The following is a 20,391-nucleotide window of genomic DNA, read 5'->3' on the forward strand; positions in this document are numbered from 1 at the left end:
TCCACACTGGGCAAGGCCCCCCCTTCCTTCCTTCCTACTTCTCTCTCCTCCTGGGCTCATCCCCCACCTCCCTGCCCTGTGCGTTGAGGCTGTTTCTCAGATGACATCCTTTGGCGAATGCCACCTGGAGGGAATCCTCAAGGGAGTGACCAGAACCGGGGAACGGGGCCTGGGAAATAATTGTCACAACTGTCAACGGCATCACTGACTCCATGGACTTGAGTTTGAGCAAGCTCCGGGAGTTCATGATGGACAGGGAAGCCTGGCGTGCTGCAGTTCATGGGGTCACAAAGAGTCGGACACGACTGAGCAACTGAACTGAACTGTCACCAGGCCAGGAGGGAGCTTTTTTTTTTTTTTTTAAAAAAACAACAAAAAACAAAACTAGAATCTGTTTCCTTCTTTTTGTTTTTTTCTTCACTAGAGCCACATGTTGCTATGGGAACAAGGATGGCACTGGGAGCCCACAGCCACTCACGGGCCCGACAGAGCCTGTAAATAAATTCTGCCTCACTCCAGGCTCGGCGCTGACTGGTCCTGGAGGGCAGCTCAAGCAGCCACTTACAGATTCTCCACCCTGCTGGTGTCGGCAGGGACCCTTCTGCAGCCAGTTCCCGGGAGCCGGGAGGAATTTGCACCCTCCACCCTCCCAAAGCCTCCACTGCACAACCCTGTCTGCCCATCCAGGGCCGGGATCACGTGATCCGCTCTTCAGATGAGAAAACCCATCCAAAGGGCCGTGCCCACCTGCCACCACTGCCTCAGCTCACTGCAGCCTCACTCAGGCTCCTGTGCTTCACATCATCCCCCCGCCCCCACCCCAGGGTTCAGGTGCTCTTCCTGTGGGCTGATTTCTGTCCGGTGGTAAAGCTATAGCCCCTCTAGGGAAGGGCCCTTGCCTGGGTTTCTCTCCTGGTTTGAGCGCAGGCTGGTGCACAAAGCCTGCCCACAGGAACCACCTGCTCCCCAACATCTAACCTGATGGCCTAGCCAGGGCAGAGCTGGGCTCTTTTCTGCGGCTTTACTATTTATTGGGTTAGCCAGAATGTTCCTTCAGGTTTTTATGTAAAGGTACAAGACATTTTGCATTTCCACCAAGAACTTTAGTGAACAACATGTTCACTGCTTTGTTCCACTACCTTCTGCCATTTTTTAGGCAACTTCATAATTCCACCTTCCCAAAACTTTTAATCTTTTTGAGCAGAGAACTGTTTCAGGTATCTTTTACAGTCTTCTAGGGAACTGAAACTTTTTCCATTAAAATAATTTTATAAAGGCCAAAATAAAGAGAAATCTGGAATGTATAGCGGGTGTCCCAGCCAAGGACGCCCCAGTCAATGGTGAGTTTTCGCCTGTTCGTCAAAGAAACTTGTGGTTTGCATTGTCCTAATGGAAGATAACGTGTTTCCTATTGACTAATTCTGGATGCCCTTCATCGAATGCTGGTTTCAGTTGGTCTAACTGGGACCAGTATTTGTTGGAATTAATTATGAGCTCCTTTTCTGGAAGGAGCTCGTAACAGAGGACTCCCTTCCAATCCCAACATATACATATCACCTTCTTTGGATGAAGACTGGCCTTTGGTTGGTGGTGGTTCATTTCATTTGCCCCACAAACTCTTCTGTTCCACATTATTGTACAGTATCCACTTTTCATCGCCTGTCACAATTTGTTTTAAAAACGAAATGTTTTCATTAAATAAGGTCAAGACAGTTTTTTTCACTTAACTTATGTGGAAGCCAAACATCAAAGCGAGGAACATAACCAAGCTGGTGCAAGTGATTTTCAACGCTTGATTTGAATATTTTGAGTATGCCAGCTATCTCTCGTGGTATAACATTGATTGTTCTCAATTAATGTCTCAATTTGATTGCTATCAACTTCAACTGGTCTACTTGACCATGGAGCATCGTCCAGCAAGAAATCTCCAGCATGAAACTTCACAAACCACGTCTGACACATTCAATCCGTCACAGCACTGTCTCCATACATTGCACAAATCCTTCCTCATGTTTCAGTTGTCTTTTTACCTTTCTTGAAATAATAGAGCATAATATGCCAAAAATGTTGCTTTTTTCTTCCATCTTCAATATTAAAATGCTTATATAATTTTGATAAACTTTTTAAAATTCATGCTGATATGACAGCGGTCACAATACTATCTAACCAAACTGTTTCGAATCAAGTTAAAGACAAATAAGTACTACTAGAGTCATGGGGAAGCCAAATGAACTTTTTTGGCCAACCCAACATTATGCCGTTTTGGGAGACAGAGCAACCCTGGATGTTAAGAGCCAAACTGCTTGAAATTCAAACTCTTATAAATCACTTAACATTGCTCAGCTTTGGTTTCCTCATCAATTTATCCCTTTTGCTTAGAACATTTTTTATTATGAAAACTATGCACTAAAAGGTGCATAAAATACAAATGTACAGCTTGTTGAATAACTATAGAGTGAACTCCAGCCATGTAAACCACACGCAGGTCAAGAACCAGAAACACTGCTGGCACCGTATGGTCCCTTCCTGGTCTGAGCCCCTGCCCTGCTATTAAAACCACAGCCTGCCTTTAATAATAATCACTTCTGTGTGCACAACCTTAGATGTCATAGCTTAGTTTTGCCTGTTTCTGACGTTTGTACAAATGTAATCCCACTACACGGATTCTTCGGTGCTGGCTCTATCTTTGGACACGCTGTGATGTTCACCCCCATGGACCGCGGGGATGAGAAGTTGTTTCACTGAACCTTTTCCTTTATTTGGCTGCCTGACGGGGAGAGGGAGCGATGGACGGATGCACTGAGTGATTCATCCGCTCACTCAGGAAGGAGGTACTCTGCGCACACATGCCGGGCCCAAGTTAGGGCCGGGACATAAGACAAAAAAACACCATACAGCCTCTTTCCTCAGCTACATAAATTCAACACATAACTAGAGCCCTGGGAGCTGCCTACAGACTGTCCACCCCGTCCTCACTCTCTGTTACTGACTCGACAAAGGCTTTCTTTCCTGTGGGTTCTTGTGAGCAGGAACTTGGTTGTTCCATATGGTAGGAAGAAGGCTTTTCCTACAAGTCCTTTCTAGTTCGTGGGGTTGCTTGTGCCCCTGAGGTCTCTACCTCCTGAAAAATCACTCCACAACCTGCTCTCCAACCAGGCTTCATCAAAGCCAAAATAAGAAACGGGCATAAGCGAAACAGGCACAAGAAGAAACAGGCTGACAGACTGACAGCCTCCTTAAGGACGAAGCGGTGTGCCTCTGCTGCTCTTCTCTGGTAACCAGCGGAATGCGAACGAAAGGTGTGTGAGAGATGCCGCGTCAGAACCAGCACGGCTGCTGCCTGGGTACGAGAGGAAACTTCAGATCCACCAGGATGTCTGTGGTCCTGTCCACAAGGCCGTTTCTAACCTCCTGCAGGCGGGAGAGCCCATCTGCCTCCCAAGCAGCTCAGAGTCAGGCAGCAGTCGAGGCAGGGGGGCTGGAAGGACCACGCAGCTGCACTGGCGATGAGACCAGTAGGAAGTGATGGGGGAAAAGCCAGGAGACCTTTTCGGCTCTAGGCACCAGGGAGACTCAGATGAATGAAAATAACTGAAGGACAGCGGGTCTCGGGGGGGAGGGACTCGCTGACAGACAAACCCACATGTGCCTGCCGTCTAGTGCTGAGCGTGAGACGAGGATGGGAAAGCCGCCTCCGAGTAGCAGAGGGAGGGGCACGTCCAGGGGGCAGAGCCAAGGAGGGGCAGGATGACAGGCTCCCTGGTGGGCAATGAAAGGAAAACATTCTGAGACGTTGAGACACGACAAGGAAATGCTGAGCAGACAAGGAGCAAGAGGTCACTGGAGCCAAGTGGCGCTCTTCGAAAGGTAAACATTAAGGGAATTTATTGACAGAAGTCGTAAATGTAGCTAAAAAATTAAATGAATTCATTGCCTGGTGCTCACAAAGGAAGATGAGAGACAGATGCCAGCAGCAGACACGCGCTTCCCAAAGGAGAGGCATGAAATGCCGAGGAAATCAGAAGCGTGTCCGGACAGGTGATCAAGAAATCTGAACGCCCTCAGCCTGCCTGGCTGCCGTCACCCGAGAGCTGGCCCTGGTGGAGGCAGGGGGGCTCTGGTGGAGGGGTCGGGGTTGGGGGTGCAGATCAGCCTGCGGCCAGATGTCGAGCCTGGTGCGGGGAGGCTGGGCTGACTAGAGCAACACAGACACATGGCCACGTTGCGCAAGAAATCCCCAAGGATTTTAGCTCTGGAACCTTCCTGTTGCCACAGCCCTGGAGTTGCCAGCAGCTACAGCCACGTACACCCGCCACCTTCCCACCTTCTGCCAGGACAGCCTGCCCTCCTGCCGAATGCTCTTCAATGCACAGGGGTGCCAAGCCGCACCTCCCCGCCTGGCTCTGCTCCGACACCCTCTCCGCACGGGGCAGCGCCTGCAGCAAACGGTCTTACCTGGGAGAACTGGCATGCTTCTTTTCCTGTCTGCATACACTGTCTTACCTCTCATGATGGAAACCAACTCCATCTACACTTCTTGAAATTTGCACAGTCTGGGGGCTGGTAACATTCACTATCTAAAGAAAGACAGGTCCTGGCTCTGAGTCAGTGAAGGCTATTGATGCCCCTTGGCAGATAAGCCAGGACAGACTGAAGAATCCTGGCCTGCCTTCCACCCCATCCTCCACTGTAAGGACGAGGCGCCCTGACCCCTGTCTTCTCATGGCGTGGTTCTGGCTCCATGGGACTCTGGACCAGGCTTGTCCTGGACCCCTGCCTGCTTTCCCTGCTGGCTGTGCCATCACAGTCCCCCCAGGAGTCCTGACTGACCCACCCCAGTCACCCTGCTTCCCTCACTCCTCTGACTCTGCACACCTTCCTGCCCATCTCCAAGAAAGGGGATATGACGCCCAGAATCGGCATGCTGCAATAAAGAACGCTCTCTCTGAGGCGGCGCGACATTCCCGATACTCTGTGAAATCAACTCTTGTGCCTTCTTGTTTGCTCTGAGAATGACACAGTTTATGGATCTTGCCTTATGATCCTGGTCATTGTTTATTTTATGATTTGAGATGTTCCCAGGTTGGCAACACCACACTGAGGTTTTTCTTCCTGATCAATAACTCACTCAATAAAGCAGCTGAGCAAGTCGCTCATCAGCCAGATACATGATGGGGTCACCAGTTAATTAGTGACCTAGGTCAACCCATTCAAACTGGGGACCCCAGTCTCCAAACTGGCGGGTCCTAAGTGGCTGGGGCTCCTTGTAGATATTTTTGTAAACTCATCAGGGAGAGGGGATCTGGCATGCCACCTTTTGAGTTCTGTAAGGGGAAATTATTCCTCTGGTGACAGAGGTGAGGGCCGTCGGGTCAAGACCTGGAAGAAGACCCTGACCTGACTTGCCCCAGTGCTTCTCAGCCTTCTCTGACTTAAGAATTCCTTCTACTGTTAAATGACAATTACAAAGTCCCATTCAGGAACTAAAGAAAACAAAATGACCTTTAAAAAAATGCACTATATAGGAAACAAGGGATTGCAAACAAAAATATTTAATTTTAGCTTCATATACTATTAAGTGAAGATATGTTCAAATTGTTTTCTAATTTAGTAACATACATGTAATTTAAGTGGTTAGAAAAATTGAGAATTATTGGTAAAATTTTAAAACTATGATGTTTTGTTTGGGGCTCAAATATCTATTAAAATACAGATTCAAAAAAAAAATAAAATACAGATTCAAATTTATACTTCTGTTACATCTTCAAAGAAGAAAGTGTCTTTATGACCTGATGTTTAGAATTCTTTAATTTTGTGCTTTAAAAACTATCAATGGCTTTCTTTATTTTATAATTTTCAGGTTTGTTTTGAAATAAAAAGGTAAGCAAAAGTTTCAGGCTTCTGTTTATAAGCTCTTCTCTGCAAGAAATATATTGTGGGCGTGTATCATTTTTATTCTAAATAAATACAAAGGCAAAATGAATATATGTTATCACAATATTTTCACTGCTTAAAATGCTTTTCAAAGAACCAGAAGCACCTTGATGTGCCCTAGAGAACTCTTATCTGACAAATAATGCATGCTCCAGGGCCCACTGTGTAACGTGTGGGGCTCTCCTTCAAAAGGCAGAGAAAAAGCTTCTCCTTTTCTCCCAGGTCTCTCCTGACGTGCCCCAGGGTTTCCATCTGCTGTTTGATGCTGTGCTTGCTCCAGCTCGGGGGACAGCGTCAGGTCAGGGCAGACCCTCAGGGCACCCAGGGCCCCATCTTGTGACTCGCATGGGGACCCACACCAGATCCTGACTCTCCTCACAAACGGGTGGGGGTCCCACTGGGAGTGGCAGTGGTCCCAGGGCAGGCTGAGGAGGGTGCACAGGCCCAGGCACCAGGGGTCAGGGTGGGTGGCCTAGAACCCGTCCTAGGGAGGGAGGAGGGGCGGAGGCTGGCCTGCGGGGAGCCCCTGGTGGGTGCTCTTCCCGTAAAAACAAAATCCAAAGGTAAGATTACTAAGAATTTTAAGAGGATGCTGGAGAGCATTAAACCCCAAGCACAGAGCCCCTTCTGGTGTGGAGCTCCACTCCCAGGACACTGGTCCTGTACCGATCTGACAAAGTTTACACAGGGGTGAAACTGCAGGATGGTTACTATTTTTATGCCTTTCATTTACCTCTTGAGCTTCAACCTTACTGTGGTCTTTAACCAGCGGTCAGGCCTTCAGGGTGTGCGCTAAGCACATCTGACTGTGTAAAAGCAAGTGTGATGAGCAGACAGACCCGTGGCATGGCCACCTGCCAACTCCAACGCCTCACCGCCAGCGCTTACTCTATGCCCACCTGAGGAACAGAGGCTAAGCAATTAACTTACAGATGGATTATTTTGCACTCAAAATGGAAACAGACATTCTTCTCACCTTTAATGGTGTGAGTGGGCCCGGAGGTGGCTCCTGGGGCCCAGGGGGATGCACGCTGTTAGGGGAGGCAGTCCCAGCGGGTCTGGCACGGTCCTAGTTTGCACTTGGGTCCTGTGCTGAAGCTCACAGCGCCCTCCTTCGGGTTCTCAAGGCATTGCAGGCACTGCCCACCCCTCTCTCATCTGAAGGAACCTGCTATGTCCTCCAGAGCCATTTCCAGCCAGAGAAGACAGCACGTTTGAGGCCCAGGAACCTCACCTGCCGGCCACCCTGGCCTCGGGAGCCCGAACTCGAGAGAATAACCTATCCACTCTTTCCTCATGAATTCCACAGGTGAAGGGACACCCAGACGGTGTGGCCCAAAAGAACAGCTGCTGCCCCAGAAACAACGCCCGGGCCCAGGCGAGGAACGGGCCAGGGAAGAAGAGGCTGGCCCGTGAACATCATGTGCAGGCCGGCGCAGGACTGGGTAGATGGACAGAGAAAACCTGCAACTGTGCATCTTGGCCGCCCCGTGGAGCTGGGGTTCCTCACACACCACACATAGGGGCCCAGGAACCCTGAGAGAGCTGGCGTCTGGGAGGGGAGAGGACTCTCCAGGTCTCTGCACAGGGGAGGAAGTGAAGCTGCAGGGGCTGGCTGCCACTTGTGGTGAACAGACACCCAGAAATGGTAACAACAGCTCCCCTGTGAGAGAGCGGGGCCCCTCCTTCCTGCACCGAGCAAGCTGTCTGAATGACAGGCCACTGATGGGCGGAACCAACAGTTCCAGTTCACTTGGGACGAGGCATCAGCCAGATAGCAGGAAGTACCACAGTGTCTTTCACCAAAGGGGACCCTTACCTCGTTTGCTGTGTTGTGTGTTCCAACGATTCGGATGAAGGATGCTGGACGTCTTTCAAAAGTTACTGACTGCCAGGACCTGTGAGGGGAAACGTAAGCACTGCTTGGTTACACCGTCCTGTGATCCTGCTGACGGCAGGGGCCCAGCGGAGCCCAGGATGTGCAGGGGGCGGGGGTCTCCACCCACTGTGTGGAGCGGGGACAGGAGCACACGGTGCCCCCACAATCTTGGCAGAGGAGGTGCCTGCCCTTCTGTGAAGGCTCCACATAAGCAAGCATGAGATGCAGACCCGTGCAGGTGGTGACAAAAGCGTGGTCACACGGCGGGTGGGTGGGTGGGGGTCAAGGTGGGCGGGGTTCATGAAGTAACAGGGCCACGATGGGGCTGCCCTCAGAGGGCTGTGGGCTGAATGGCCGCACGCGGCGGGCACAGTGACTTCCCGGGAGGGTTCTGGAGGAGGAGCTGAAGCCAGGCAGGCAGGGCAACGGCAGGGCAGCTGGGCCCAGCACTGCAGGTCAGAAGAGGGCATTCACTGCCGTGCGAGCCCTGGGCTCCCATGTCTGACCCCCCACCCCATGCAAGTGGTGGCGGTACCTGCAGAAGAAAAGGCAAGTTTCTCCACTGGCCTCCCTTCAGCCCTCTTTTTCTGCTTCCCAACGCATCCCCCAAACAGTTTAGTCTTTGGATGGGTGGGCTTAAAAGCAGCCCCAGGATTTTAAACGCCCCTCCTCACAGATGCGCAGGGGCTGGGCCGGTGGAGCAGGCCCCAGTCTCCCCCGATAGGAAGTGGTCTGCTCCCAGTTCACCGCTCCCGGCTCGCAGGAAGGCACGAGGCTCTCGGCACCCACGGCTGCAAACCCCGCTCCTGCTTTCATAATCAGCGCGAGGTGCTCGCGGCTGCCGCAGCCCTCCTCTGCACACATGGCGGAGCCGCCAGCTGCGGGGACGCTGTTTCCTGTAATTGTCTAATTACCAAGTAATGCTACCAAAGAAAATACACATATTTGGGGCTTGTTTTTCCCCCTTTGCTTTCAGGTGTTCCATCTTCTCTCTCACCATGAGCCGCCCACAGAGGCTGATTCACTGCTGCCTGGACACCAGGCCCCTTGAGGTCATTAAAATGTCGTTACCATCCTATGCACAAAGTCTGTGCCTCTGGAAGCAGTTTTCTGGAAACAGCATAAGAAAAATCACTCTGTCTGTAGAAAGGCTATTCATACATGAAGGTGATGCCATCTGACCATCCCCAGGGCCTGCACTCCTGGCCCATTTTCTCAGTGTTTTGTTCCCAGACCCACACAGCTCCATTGGAAAGCCCAAGGGCCAGGGTGGGCCTGTGAGGAAGGCCCCATGGGGCTTTAACACTGGACCTGGGCTCCGACAGGCCTCGGGGTCATTTCTGCCCTAAGCACAGGGGCTGAGCACAGACGTGCGTTCTTCCTCCAACAGGTCGGGGAAGCCAGGGGTTCACATTGCCCAGGCATCAGAACCCCATCCCACTGCCAACGGCAATGACAGCACACACCAGAGCTGGTCCACTGCACTTCTCAGACCACCACTCCAGGAAAGGGAAACAGAGCCAGGGCAAGTGACTCAGCCAGAGACAACTATTCACTTCAGTCACTCAGTCATGGCTGACTCTTTGCGACGCCACGGACTGCAGCACGCCAGGCTTCCCTGTCCTTCACTGACTCCCAGAGCTTGCTCAAACTCATGTCCATTGAGTAGGTGATGCCATTCAACTGTCTCGTCCTCCGTCTTCTCCTCCTGCCTTCAATCTTTCCCAGCATTATGGTCTTTTCCAATGAGTCAGTTCTTCACATCAAGTGGCCAAAGTATTGGAGCTTCAGCATCAGTCCTTCCAATGAATATTCAGGACTGATTTCCTTTAGGATGGACTGTTCGGATCTTCTTGCAGTCCAAGGCACTCTCCAGAGTCTTCTCCAACACCACAGTTCAAAAGCATCAATTCTTTGGCGCTCAGCTTTCTTTATAGTCCAGCTCTCACATCCATACATGACTACTGGAAAAACCATAGCTCTGATATTAGGTGCAGCCAGTTTCACAAAAAGGACTGTGATGGAGACGGGGCTGGGAGTGGAGACAGAGAAGACTCTTTTTCTTCTTAGCTTTCTAGTCCTGTGCTTATCCAAAAAAACTGTCCAGTGCTTCTGGACAGGAAGGTAAAACCTGGCTCTCGTAAGCTCATGGTCCTCAGCAACATGCTCAGGGCTCTGAGAGTGCAGACAGGCCTGGCATCGTGTCCCTGCCCCCTGGACAACCCCACCCCCACCCTGCCCTACTGTGTGGGCAGGGCCCTGAAGGGAGTGAGGGCTCACTGTGGGGAGTCCTGGGAGGAGCTGGGCCTGAACCCCACTCGTCTCCCCACCGTCGCCCCCTCGGCTCCATCTCCCCCTCGGCTCCATCTCCCATCCAGCCTCCTAGGGGCTCATGCCCTGGCCCCACCACCCTCTGCGGGGGGGAGCAGGGCTGGCAGGGCGGCAGCCTCAGCAGGAAGGAGCACTGCTGGAGTAACAAGATCAGAAGGCCTCAATTTAATACCAATCCTCCATTGCACCGCATTAATATCTAATCATTTTAGAGTTCATTTTCACTAACACAGCCCGAGAGGTGAACAGATGATTTCATCTTCAGCAAACTGGATGACAACCCTAAGACCAAAGCACGAGCAGGAAGGGAAGCCAGTCAGGATGAGGTAATGAGCATCTCTCCCTCCCAAGTATCGGCTTCCATTTCCTCCGAACGTCTTTGAAACTGCTCTCCGCGTGCCCAGCGGGGAGTGACGAGGCGGCAGCGGGATGGCCATGGTCAAGTTGGAGTCACATGCATAGCCATGGCGCCGCCCCAAGGAGGCTCCTGCTTCACAGAGCCAGGCACCGCCACGGCCGCCCAGCCTCTGCAGAAGCTTGGCGCCTCTCTCACAGAGCCGGAGAGCTGCATGAAGACTCCTGCTCGCCCAGGACTCTGCATCTCCTCTGTAGGAGGCGACACTCCCAGAGAGACAACAGAGCAACATCACCACTCAGCTCAGAGTCAAGGCTGGATGCTGGGAGGACGTGCCTGAACAGGAACTACCAGTGTCAAAAAATACATGCGGCCTTTGCTCTGAGCACTTACCCCAAACAGAAAAACGCACACAGGAGTGAAGTCCCAGGCCTGGCACTTGCCAGCTCTGCAGTGGACAAATCACAGCCCCTTGCTGAGCTGTAGTTTCCTCATTTGTCCAATGCTGATGGAAATCATACCTCACCCTCCATCACAAAAATGCACCTACCATGGCTAATTCATGTCAATGTATGACAAAAACCACTACAATATTGTAAAGTAATTAGCCTCCAACTAATAAAAATAAGTGAAAAAAAAAATGCACCTAGAATGTGGTCCCAATTATGTTAAATTGTAAATATCTATGCACATATGTATTCTAAGACAGACGTCTACAAGCATGTTTGCCAAAATGTTGTTTGGATGGAAGAACTTCAAGAGACATTAGTTGTACTTCTGCACTCTTTGTACTAGTTTGGTAGAATGTATATCAGAAAAAAGGTTCTAGCTTGCCTACTATCCAAGCCTTTAACACAGATCATGTGATGTGAAGCAAGCGAAAATGCCAGCACTGGATTATTATATAAAATATTTCCGGTTGAGAGACTCACTGGGTGACAGTCAAGACAGCAGGTTTTAATCGTGGCCTTTCGTGAACCACAGGGAGGATGGCAAAGTGGCTGACGGCATGGGCTGTGGGGCCAGGCTCCTGGGTTTGAACTTTTAGCCAGCTCTGTGACCTCAGACAGGCTACTTAGCTTTTCTAGGCTTCAGTCTCCTCTCTGTAAAATGAGGATAATAAACATAACTATCTAAATTTTTTTGTGTGTAAAGATTAAATACATTAACAAATGTAAAACACCTAGAACAGTACAGGCATACGCTAGGTTCTAAGAGAAATAGCTGATATTGTTATTACTACTGTAATTACCTGCCAGCCAAATAAACCTGGACAAGACACGCCGTTTCCCAGGGACCCCCATGAGTCACCGAGTTTGCTGGTGGTGATTTAGTGACTACTGCAGAGATTCCCACCACACTCCATCAGTACCCATTATACCCATTACTTGGAGGCAGACAAGGTAGCTGGGCTTTGAAGGAATGAAGCAAGTATTTGGTGAAAGCACTCTTGAGGCTGGTACCTGCTAGGTGTTATGGGAAACATGCAAGATGGAGTGCTGCCCTGATGAAGTTTACGATCTCTCTGGGGAGATCAGCGGTCCTTCCATAAACAGAGGACAACGCAAACTGTATTACAGTCCCAACTCATAACCTGGTGGTGTTCCAAAACCTCCCTGGTAATTGGCTGTTTAAAGTTTGGAAGCAGTTTTTTCAGAGAAATAAAGCCATACATTTTGATTGAGTTCCAAGATCCACCCATAAAACTCACTTTAACCCATAATGAGGCTGAAATATTATGTATATGAAGTTTAAAAAAGGAAGGAAAAAATGTTGTTGTTGCCATAGTAGTAATTAAACAAGCCAGAAAAACAAGTGATTTAAAACAGTCTCTTTAAAGCTGCTGCTTGAGGAATGAGGATTAAATACTATAACGCATATAAAATCCTGGGGCTGTCACTGAAATATGGTAGGTAGTCTGTTAACAAGAAGAGTGAAAAAGTGGGTCAAGAACTGCCATCCTGAGAGGCTCTTCTGCAGACCATGGTGTGGTTTACAGGGGGCTTCATAGTCGCTCTGCACATGTTATTCACGAAAACTGTACATGCTTGTAAAGTGTGCTGTGATTATTCTGGGGAAGGAGATATGCTGAATTCATGAGAGCAGCTGTCTCTCAGGAGAGGGTGAGGAGTGGGCTCTGCTGATGGGGAACAAAGGACACTTCAATACCAATTGCAAAGTTTCATTTCTTTGATGAAAATAAAAAGACAAAGTGTATGTGAAAAATATTAACTACAGTCAATTCCAGGGGTGAGTATGTGAATGAATGTTATAATAGTTTTTATTCTTTTCTGCATTTTAAATAGTTCTTGAAATAAAAAGAAAGGAAGGAAGGAAGGGATTAAAACGGTGTCTGTGTTTAATGTGAGAAAGAATTAGCCAGAGGTGAAATTAACCAAACTGGGAATATAAAAACTAGGGGGAAAGTGGAGTCAGTTCCTTCGGGGGGTGTGCCGGGTCTCTGGACAGCTGTGTCTTTGTCCAAAGCAAGCAAGCAGAGGACAGGGAGCTGCCAGATGGGAGAGGAGGATGCCAGTGGGGAGAGCGGGGCTGGTGAGGGCGGCTCTAGGCACCACACAGGCCCAAAGGGCTCAGCCAAGACTGCCTTTGCATCCTCAGCCTCGTCCTGTCTTCTCTGGGGATCCTGCAGATCCTATGCCAAGGTGCCTGGTCTTTTCAGCTGTCAAAAATTATGTGATTTTGCCACTTGTGCTATAATGAGAAAGCAAATGTCAGAATTTTTCTGTAGCAGAACTGGTGGACACTGGGGAGAGGGCCAGGAGTGTTTGGCCAGGGCCAGACTGGCAGTTAAACACAGCAAATTGAATACGTGGGTTAACCTTTGCTCCCTTCACTAAAAGGGCAGTTAGGAAATTTCATGTATGTTTCATATCACATATATGTGTTCTAATACACACACACAAGCATAAAATAAGCACAAAGAAAGCACGAAAGATGTCACCATCTTTCTTTGCCAACACCCCAGAGAGAAACACCCAGAAAGCAAGTGGATTCACACTGCAGGCCCCCGGAAGGCTCACGTCCCGAGTCACCAGCCACTGCTGAAGGTGGGGGCAGACAGGGGGCTGGCAGGAAACAGGTAAAGGAAAAAGGTGGGCCCCTTTTCTTCTTCCTGCACAGCGGAGATGAGCCCTTTTCCACCTCAGCAGGAGACGGCGGTTTCCCCCGGAGTCCTTTAACAGAGCGGGTCTAGACTGGGACGCCAGGCACAGCAGAGGGTGGGCCCTCCAGGGGTTGAGCTCAAGGAATACACAGGAGTGAACACCCCAGGCGGCATGACTTCCAGCCCCCTTCCCACTCGTGGCCTTCAGGCCACCATGATTCAGACTTAACCTGCAGGCAGGGGACTGAAGGATCCCTGAGACTCTGACCAGCCCAAGAGGAAAGAGCTAGAAATACTGACCTACCTTGCTCCCCTCTGTCCCTCCATTCTTCCTTCTGTTAATACTTCTTGAGAGCTTAATGAAGAAGGCCCTATTTTCTTTTTTTTTTTTTTTTAGAAGGCCCTATTTTCAACTCTGCCCTCAAGAAGCTTAGGTTCTAGTGGGGGAGAGAGAGAGACAAATAAAAGAAATAAAGAAATAGAAGAGTTAAAGAAGAGCTATGAAGAAAAAAAAAAAAAAGGCAGTATAAGTAAACGGAGAGGAGCCCATGGCTTTAGATAAAGAAGTTTTTTGGTGAGGTCACAAGTGGGCTGAGACCCACACGATGGACCTGAAGAGCACTTCCATGAGAAGGAACTGACGGTGCCCAGAGGGCTAGATCGGAATGAGCGGACAGGGGTCTCCCAGTGAAATGCCTGAGCCCTGTCTCATAACCCTGAATCAAGTCCACAAGCCCACCCACACAGAAAAAGCTTTGTGACAGCTTTCTCAGTGCCTAACACTTCACCGTAAACAACCAAAGATCACCAAAGACTCTAACATGAACGATAAGAGACCAAACACAAATGGAAAAGAAAAATAACTCAGAGTATATAGATAAAGTTTAGAAAGCAGAGTAAAACTTCAGAAAAAAACTTATATTACCCCTAGAAAGGTAAAAGAAAACATTATCACACCCTTGAAATAAGAAGAAAATAACGTGAAAAAGAAAACAAGAAAACAATTTTGCAAATTAAAATTATGAATTGAAATAAGTAATTCAACAAAAGAGAAACTTAAGTCAAGGAAATTTCCTAGAATACCAAGCAAAATGACAAAGAGAGAAAATAGAAGAAAAAGGATGAGAATGAGATGATCAAACCAAAAGGTTCCCTCTTTAATTAGTAAATGCTTCAGGAAAAAAGAGCAGAAAAGACACAAGTTACAAAACGTAGAAAAAACAGCAGAAAAGACACAAGTTACAAAATGTAAAAATAACACAAGAAATTTTCCCAGATATGAAGGACGTATGTTTCTAAGTTAGAGGCCACTCAGTGGCCACTACAATGGAGGAGAAAGCAAAGCATCTTGCTGAGAAACAGAAGATCTAAATGCTTCTGGAGGGGAGGAAGGTGTGGGAACCAGAACCACATGAGATTTTTCAGAAGCTTTAACTTAGGCGTGCTCCCAGCACAGGAGCACGGCAGGCGTAGAGCCGGCGCTGCAGTACTGTTGGCCCCGCAGAACAGAACCGACCTAAATGCTTATCACTCGGGCCTGGTTAAGTAGACTGTGGTGCATCGCTGACCTTACCACCAGAGACTGTGCAGCAGGAGAGACGGGGAGGGAGAAATCTGAGAGATCTCCAAGGTACAGAAAAATTTGTATAAAAAAAAAAATGGGAAAAATACTCACATTTTTATAGGTTTACACATAAACTATCACCTCTGGATGAAGAGGTGGGTGGGAAGGAGACATTTCACTGTTTATAGTTTTATATTTTTAAACCATAGTGTTAAATACACTTTCTTTGAACGTACTGTTTTTCAAAATGAACAGGGTCGGTGCTGGAAAAGAGTGAAGCAGGGGATTGTTGCTCTTTTGTTATAAGCCGTGTGCTCCTACTTGACTTTGAAAACTGAACATGTATATCTTTGATAAAAAATTTAAAGCTTCAAAAGTTTAAAAAAAAAAAAAGAGCAGAGCCAAGAACAGGAGAGAAGACTGTGGTGATGAGGAGTGGGAAGGGTATGTGGGGAGCATTTTATTTACAACCTGCGTGAGCAGGGTTGGAAGGCAAACGTAAACCTTCAGAAAAGATTCTCGAAAAGGGAGGAAATACTGAAGTTGTCCCCTGCCAACTGAGCATGCACGGTGGCGGGGCACCCCTCCCAGCCCGGGGCACAGAGCTGGGCGGGCGCTGAAGGTGTGAGTGAGCCTCCAGGTGCCGAATGGGGCCTGAAGACCTCTGCCGGGTGGGATGGGCCTCTCGAGCTGACCCCACAGTGGCCTGCCACCCCTCCTCCCCCCGAGCATGCCGTTCTTAGTCTGCCACCTGGCTGCCATGAGCCAAGGACCACGCTCATCTCTTTAACCACATCTAAAGACGCGCCGTTAGGGAGATGGGCCGGGCATGTGAGGGTGGGCACGTCTTCCACGACGTGGCAAGGTGGGAACCCTGGTGTCGTTGCCGCCTTGAGACCGGGCCCTGGAGCACTCCCCTTGGCTCCTGGCCCGGCACGTCCTGCTGCCCCCTCTCTCACCCAGATCTCCGGCGCCAGGCTACGCTGAAGCCCTCCTCGGTGCAGGCCTCAGTGACCCACCTGGCACCTGGGAGTACAGGCTTTTGTCTAGCAGGACGTTTAACCAGATTTTATGGCCAACTTGCTGCTCCGACCTACAGGGGATTCTGGGCTCGTGCCATTCACTGTCTGTCCCTCCATTCAGCAGCTATTTATCGACAGCCCTCTATGTGCCAGGCTTAGGAAGAACGGCGCCAAGGCTGTCTAACCGACTGAAGCCCTGAGCGGGCAGGGAGACAGCCTGTCAGGAGCCCCCAGGGGCTAGTGACCCTTTAGTCACAGGCTGGTCGGGTCACAGCGGGGAGGCTCACAGATGTACCTTGCTGGTTTACAGAGCAGTTTTAAAAACTCTAGTTGCCATTTAAAAATTAGAAGATGTCACACAAAAATACAAATTCCTGGAGACTTCCCTAGTGGCCCAGGGGCTAGGACTCCACACTCCCAACACAGCGGGGGCCAGGTTCAATCTCTGGTCAGGGATCTAGATCCCACATGCCTCAACTAAAACCCTGGGCAGTCATATAAATAGATACTTTTTATTAAAAAAATAAAACGACTTCTGGTTCCTCTTGAAAACCAGATGAACTGGCGTCCTGGGGTCGTGTGGAGAAAACACTGGCCGGAGCCGAGGTGGACGTGACAATCTGGGCCACTGCCCTGGGGTGTTGCCCTCACACTAGGGGCGGGGGGGCTGCCCTGGCCGGGTCCTCCTTGCTTACTCCCACCACCCCCTGGCCCAGGAGGTGGCCTGCGTTCTACCCCAGCCTTAGATATAGCCCAGGGAGTGTTAAATAGAGGGAACTCAATTTCTAACTCTTATACAGGAATCCCAAAACCTCCAAATTATTTGGGGACTCTAATAAAAGAAGTGATACACAAATTACGTTTCTGTTAAAAAAAAATCTATGTATTGTCTTACACTGTACTCTTCTTGGCCTCAACACAGATCTCATGGAGAGACCAGGTAGCTGACTCAGTCTCCAGTGCTGGATGCCTGCCCTCTGTGGCCAGCTTAACAGAAGTCAGGTTCCAGCGAGACCAATGGGTTCTCAATCCTGGCTGCACGCTGGGGTAACCCATGGGGCTTTGAAATCTTCCACCTCCCAGGCCACACCCCAGACCAGTTAAAACTCTCCGGGGGTGGGCCCTGCGTGAGCCTCATCTGTGCTCCTCAGGCCATGCTGGTGTTCAGCTGCGGTGGAGCCCCTCCGCAGGCTGGGGTGTCCGGCGGGGAGCAGTTTGCTAGAACAACGGCTGTCACCTGTCCCAGTTACAGTTCAGAGCAGCCTTCCCCTAGCCTCCTCCCACCCCAGGGACTTCTGGACCAGGGGTGCGCTGCGGGGGTGGGAGGGTGGGCATTTTACACTTCTTGGCCAAGGTGGGTCTTAGGCCTCTCTGGTGAATGCACTCGCATTTACTGCTTTAACCCAAGCCGGTCTTGGCTTTATTATCCCTGCTCAGAGCCTAATTTCCCCTTTAAGAGAAGTTTCCTCTCAAAGAGAAGGTCGAGACCTTCCTGTCAGCTCCTCCTAAGAGTTGAGCTGAAGGCTTCTAGCCCTGTGGCAGCTACAGAAAGGTGTGTGTCCTGGGACCTCTGAGGAGTGTCTGAACCAGAGTGTGGGGGAGACAGACGAAGGGGGCTGTTTTCATGCACATCTCACTCAGCCCCCATCCCCAAGCTCCCCGCTCCCTCTTTCTGCCATGCAGCTCTCCTTGATTCCCCTAAGGGGACGCAGTAATTGATGATTAGCATTCCAAAGCTTGCCTTACATCCTGCTAGCCCGTCATATTTAATTACATTTTAACTATATTCGTCTTCGATAATAGCACGAACATAATTTAGATAATTATCTCTCTCTCTCTCATTCTCTGACTCTGTCTGTCTCACTTAGAACTCTTCGCAACAAAAATCGCTTCCTCGGCTCAAACACATAAACAGATTCTGGGGCCAAGTGCTTCTCTCTCTCTCTCTCTCTCTCTCTCTCTCTCTCTCTCTCTCTCGCAAAGCAGCTGTGCCAGAGACGCAGTGGTTTTGAGTCTCATGCAGAAAAAAAGAAAATGCATGTTTCCTCCTGCCTCTTTATTCATGTTTGTACACAACTTGTGGTGGGAGTTGCTGTCTGTTTCTATGCGTGTGCACACACATACATCTGCATCTGGGCAAGAGCTTTTGTGTGGTGTAGAAACAGGGGAGGCCTCGTCAATCAAATTACTGTCTACGAAGCACCCTCTTGGTCTGGCATTTCCTTCTTACAAGTTTTAATGGTTTCCCTCGCAAATTTAAACTCTGTTGAAACTTCTAAATGTCTGGTAAGTCTTTGGAAGAGATGTGTTCTTTCTAATAGGGTTTCTGTCACACTTGGATCTTATAATTAAAGACCTTTACCCCTGCCTGTTATCTGCCTCCTCTGGGAGACCGTCAGGAGGAGAGTGAGCTGGGATTCTCCAAGGGAGAGTGTGACTTCAGCTGACGGCTGCAGAGTCAGGAGTCCCTACCGACCCTCCCGAACACCAGCTGAGTCACCTGCCATCGGGGTCCAGGTCTAACATGCCCCTCCCCTTCCCCTTCTCAGGGCAAAAGATGTTCCTTAGCAGCCTTAGTTCATGAGTTTTTCTGAAGAAGCTGACCAATAGAGCTGAGCTTTTTAGGTACAAAGATTTTATGCTACAAGTTTCACACCTCTAAGGAGATTTATGAACAAACAAGGGAATAAGAAATGGGTTCAGAAATAGCTTACTACCCAAGATCACCTTGCTCAGAATGTAGAGATCGAGAGCCTGCAATAAGTTCAACAAACCGACTCATAAGACACAGTGTGGAGACTGGGAGGTCCTCACCCACCAATTCTCCAGGTTCCGTCCATTTCTCTGGAGTTCTAGAAGGCTCCAGTAATAAGAATTTTGTATTAAAAATTCACTGTGGCTCAGGTTGGTCTGATATTGAAGAATTAGCCATTAACTGAAGATCACTTATTCATCTTCTTCAGACAAAATTCATTATTCCACATTACAAACAAACATCTTTTTCTTCCCCCTCTGATGAATAAACGCCAGTAAATTGTCCCTACACTGGGGGCACTGGCAGGAGGAGGCTGAACGGGCTGTGTTTGTGAATTAACAAGGGACTCTGGCTGCCACAGTGGGAGGCCACATGTCCATGATATCCCTGGAAATAAACACTCGCACAGACTCCAGAAGCCAGGCAGTGTTGAGACTGTTAGGTAGTTAGAATAGGGAAAAGGAGTCCAGAATGGCAGTGGCTAAAAGACCTGGAAGCGAAAAGCCTGCAAAAACAGAACAAAGGAAGGTCCGAGGACTGGAGTGAGAACCTCAGGTAAAACAAACAGCACTCCTGGCTGGCCCAATTTACACAGGACAGGCCCAGGGAGAGAAAAACATATAAAAAGAGGAGCCAAAGCTAGCTCGCTCTCTCTCCCGCGCACTGGGGCTCTCTTCTCTTCACGTCTTTGGATCGACGTGCCCTCGCGCCTCGAAGATATATTTTCCTGCTAGCTTCTAAATAAAATAGAGCTGTAACACTGATTTATCTAAGAGCTATAACACAGTCTGTTCGAGACCTGAGAGCTATAACATGGTCTGTCCAAGACCCGAGAGCTGTGACACGCCAAGAGGGCTTTAATGTCCGTCACTCCAAATCTTTGTTGTGATGAGACAAAAACCGAGGAGCACACACTCGCCTGACAAGACCAAGGTTTTGGCGTCCCTGGGTAGAGTCCGCCTCTGGGGTGCCGAGGCCCACTGTGAGTGGCTGACGGGCAGAAGGGAAGTCAGCAAGCTGCCCACAGGCAAATGAGAAGCCAGTCAACGTGGTGAGCAGGAGAGGCTGTGGGATCCTGTCCTTGGTGGGGTAAAGAGACACACCCGCATGGCCCTGCCCTGGAGGTGAGGAGAGGGGCGGAGCAAGGGGTCTCCATGCAGCTGGGGGTCCACATGCTGTGCTGCTCCTTTCCAGAACGAACTGGACCAAGCTAGGTCGGGCCTCTGGTCAGGGTGAGGGAGGACTCGCCTCTCCTCCCTCGGGGCCCTGCACCAGCTCTAATACCTTGATTTGCTCCACACTGTTCATTAGGGATGTTCCTACGTTTGATCTCTCAGTACCCATCTCTGGTGCTTGGAAATGTTGCTGAAATTTGCCTGGAATACAATCACCACCTGGGTATGGGTCTCCCCTGAAAGGATGGAGGA

The 20,391-nt window shown here is 49.6% G+C and overlaps 1 protein-coding gene across 3 annotated transcripts in view; it reads right to left on the bottom strand.

Moving 5' to 3' along the window:
- Positions 1–20,391, bottom strand: part of BTBD9 (BTB domain containing 9) — a 406,336-nt gene that overhangs the window by 12,021 nt on the left and 373,924 nt on the right. For all 3 annotated transcript variants that reach the window (XM_061146613.1, XM_061146612.1, XM_061146615.1), the window contains exon 10: positions 7,754–7,832. In XM_061146613.1, the coding sequence (XP_061002596.1) occupies positions 7,754–7,832 (79 nt within the window). The remainder of the gene's footprint in view (positions 1–7,753; positions 7,833–20,391) is intronic.

The sequence above is a fragment of the Dama dama genome, chromosome 7 (assembly GCF_033118175.1).
Source record: "Dama dama isolate Ldn47 chromosome 7, ASM3311817v1, whole genome shotgun sequence".
NCBI classification, from domain to species: Eukaryota; Metazoa; Chordata; class Mammalia; order Artiodactyla; family Cervidae; genus Dama; species Dama dama.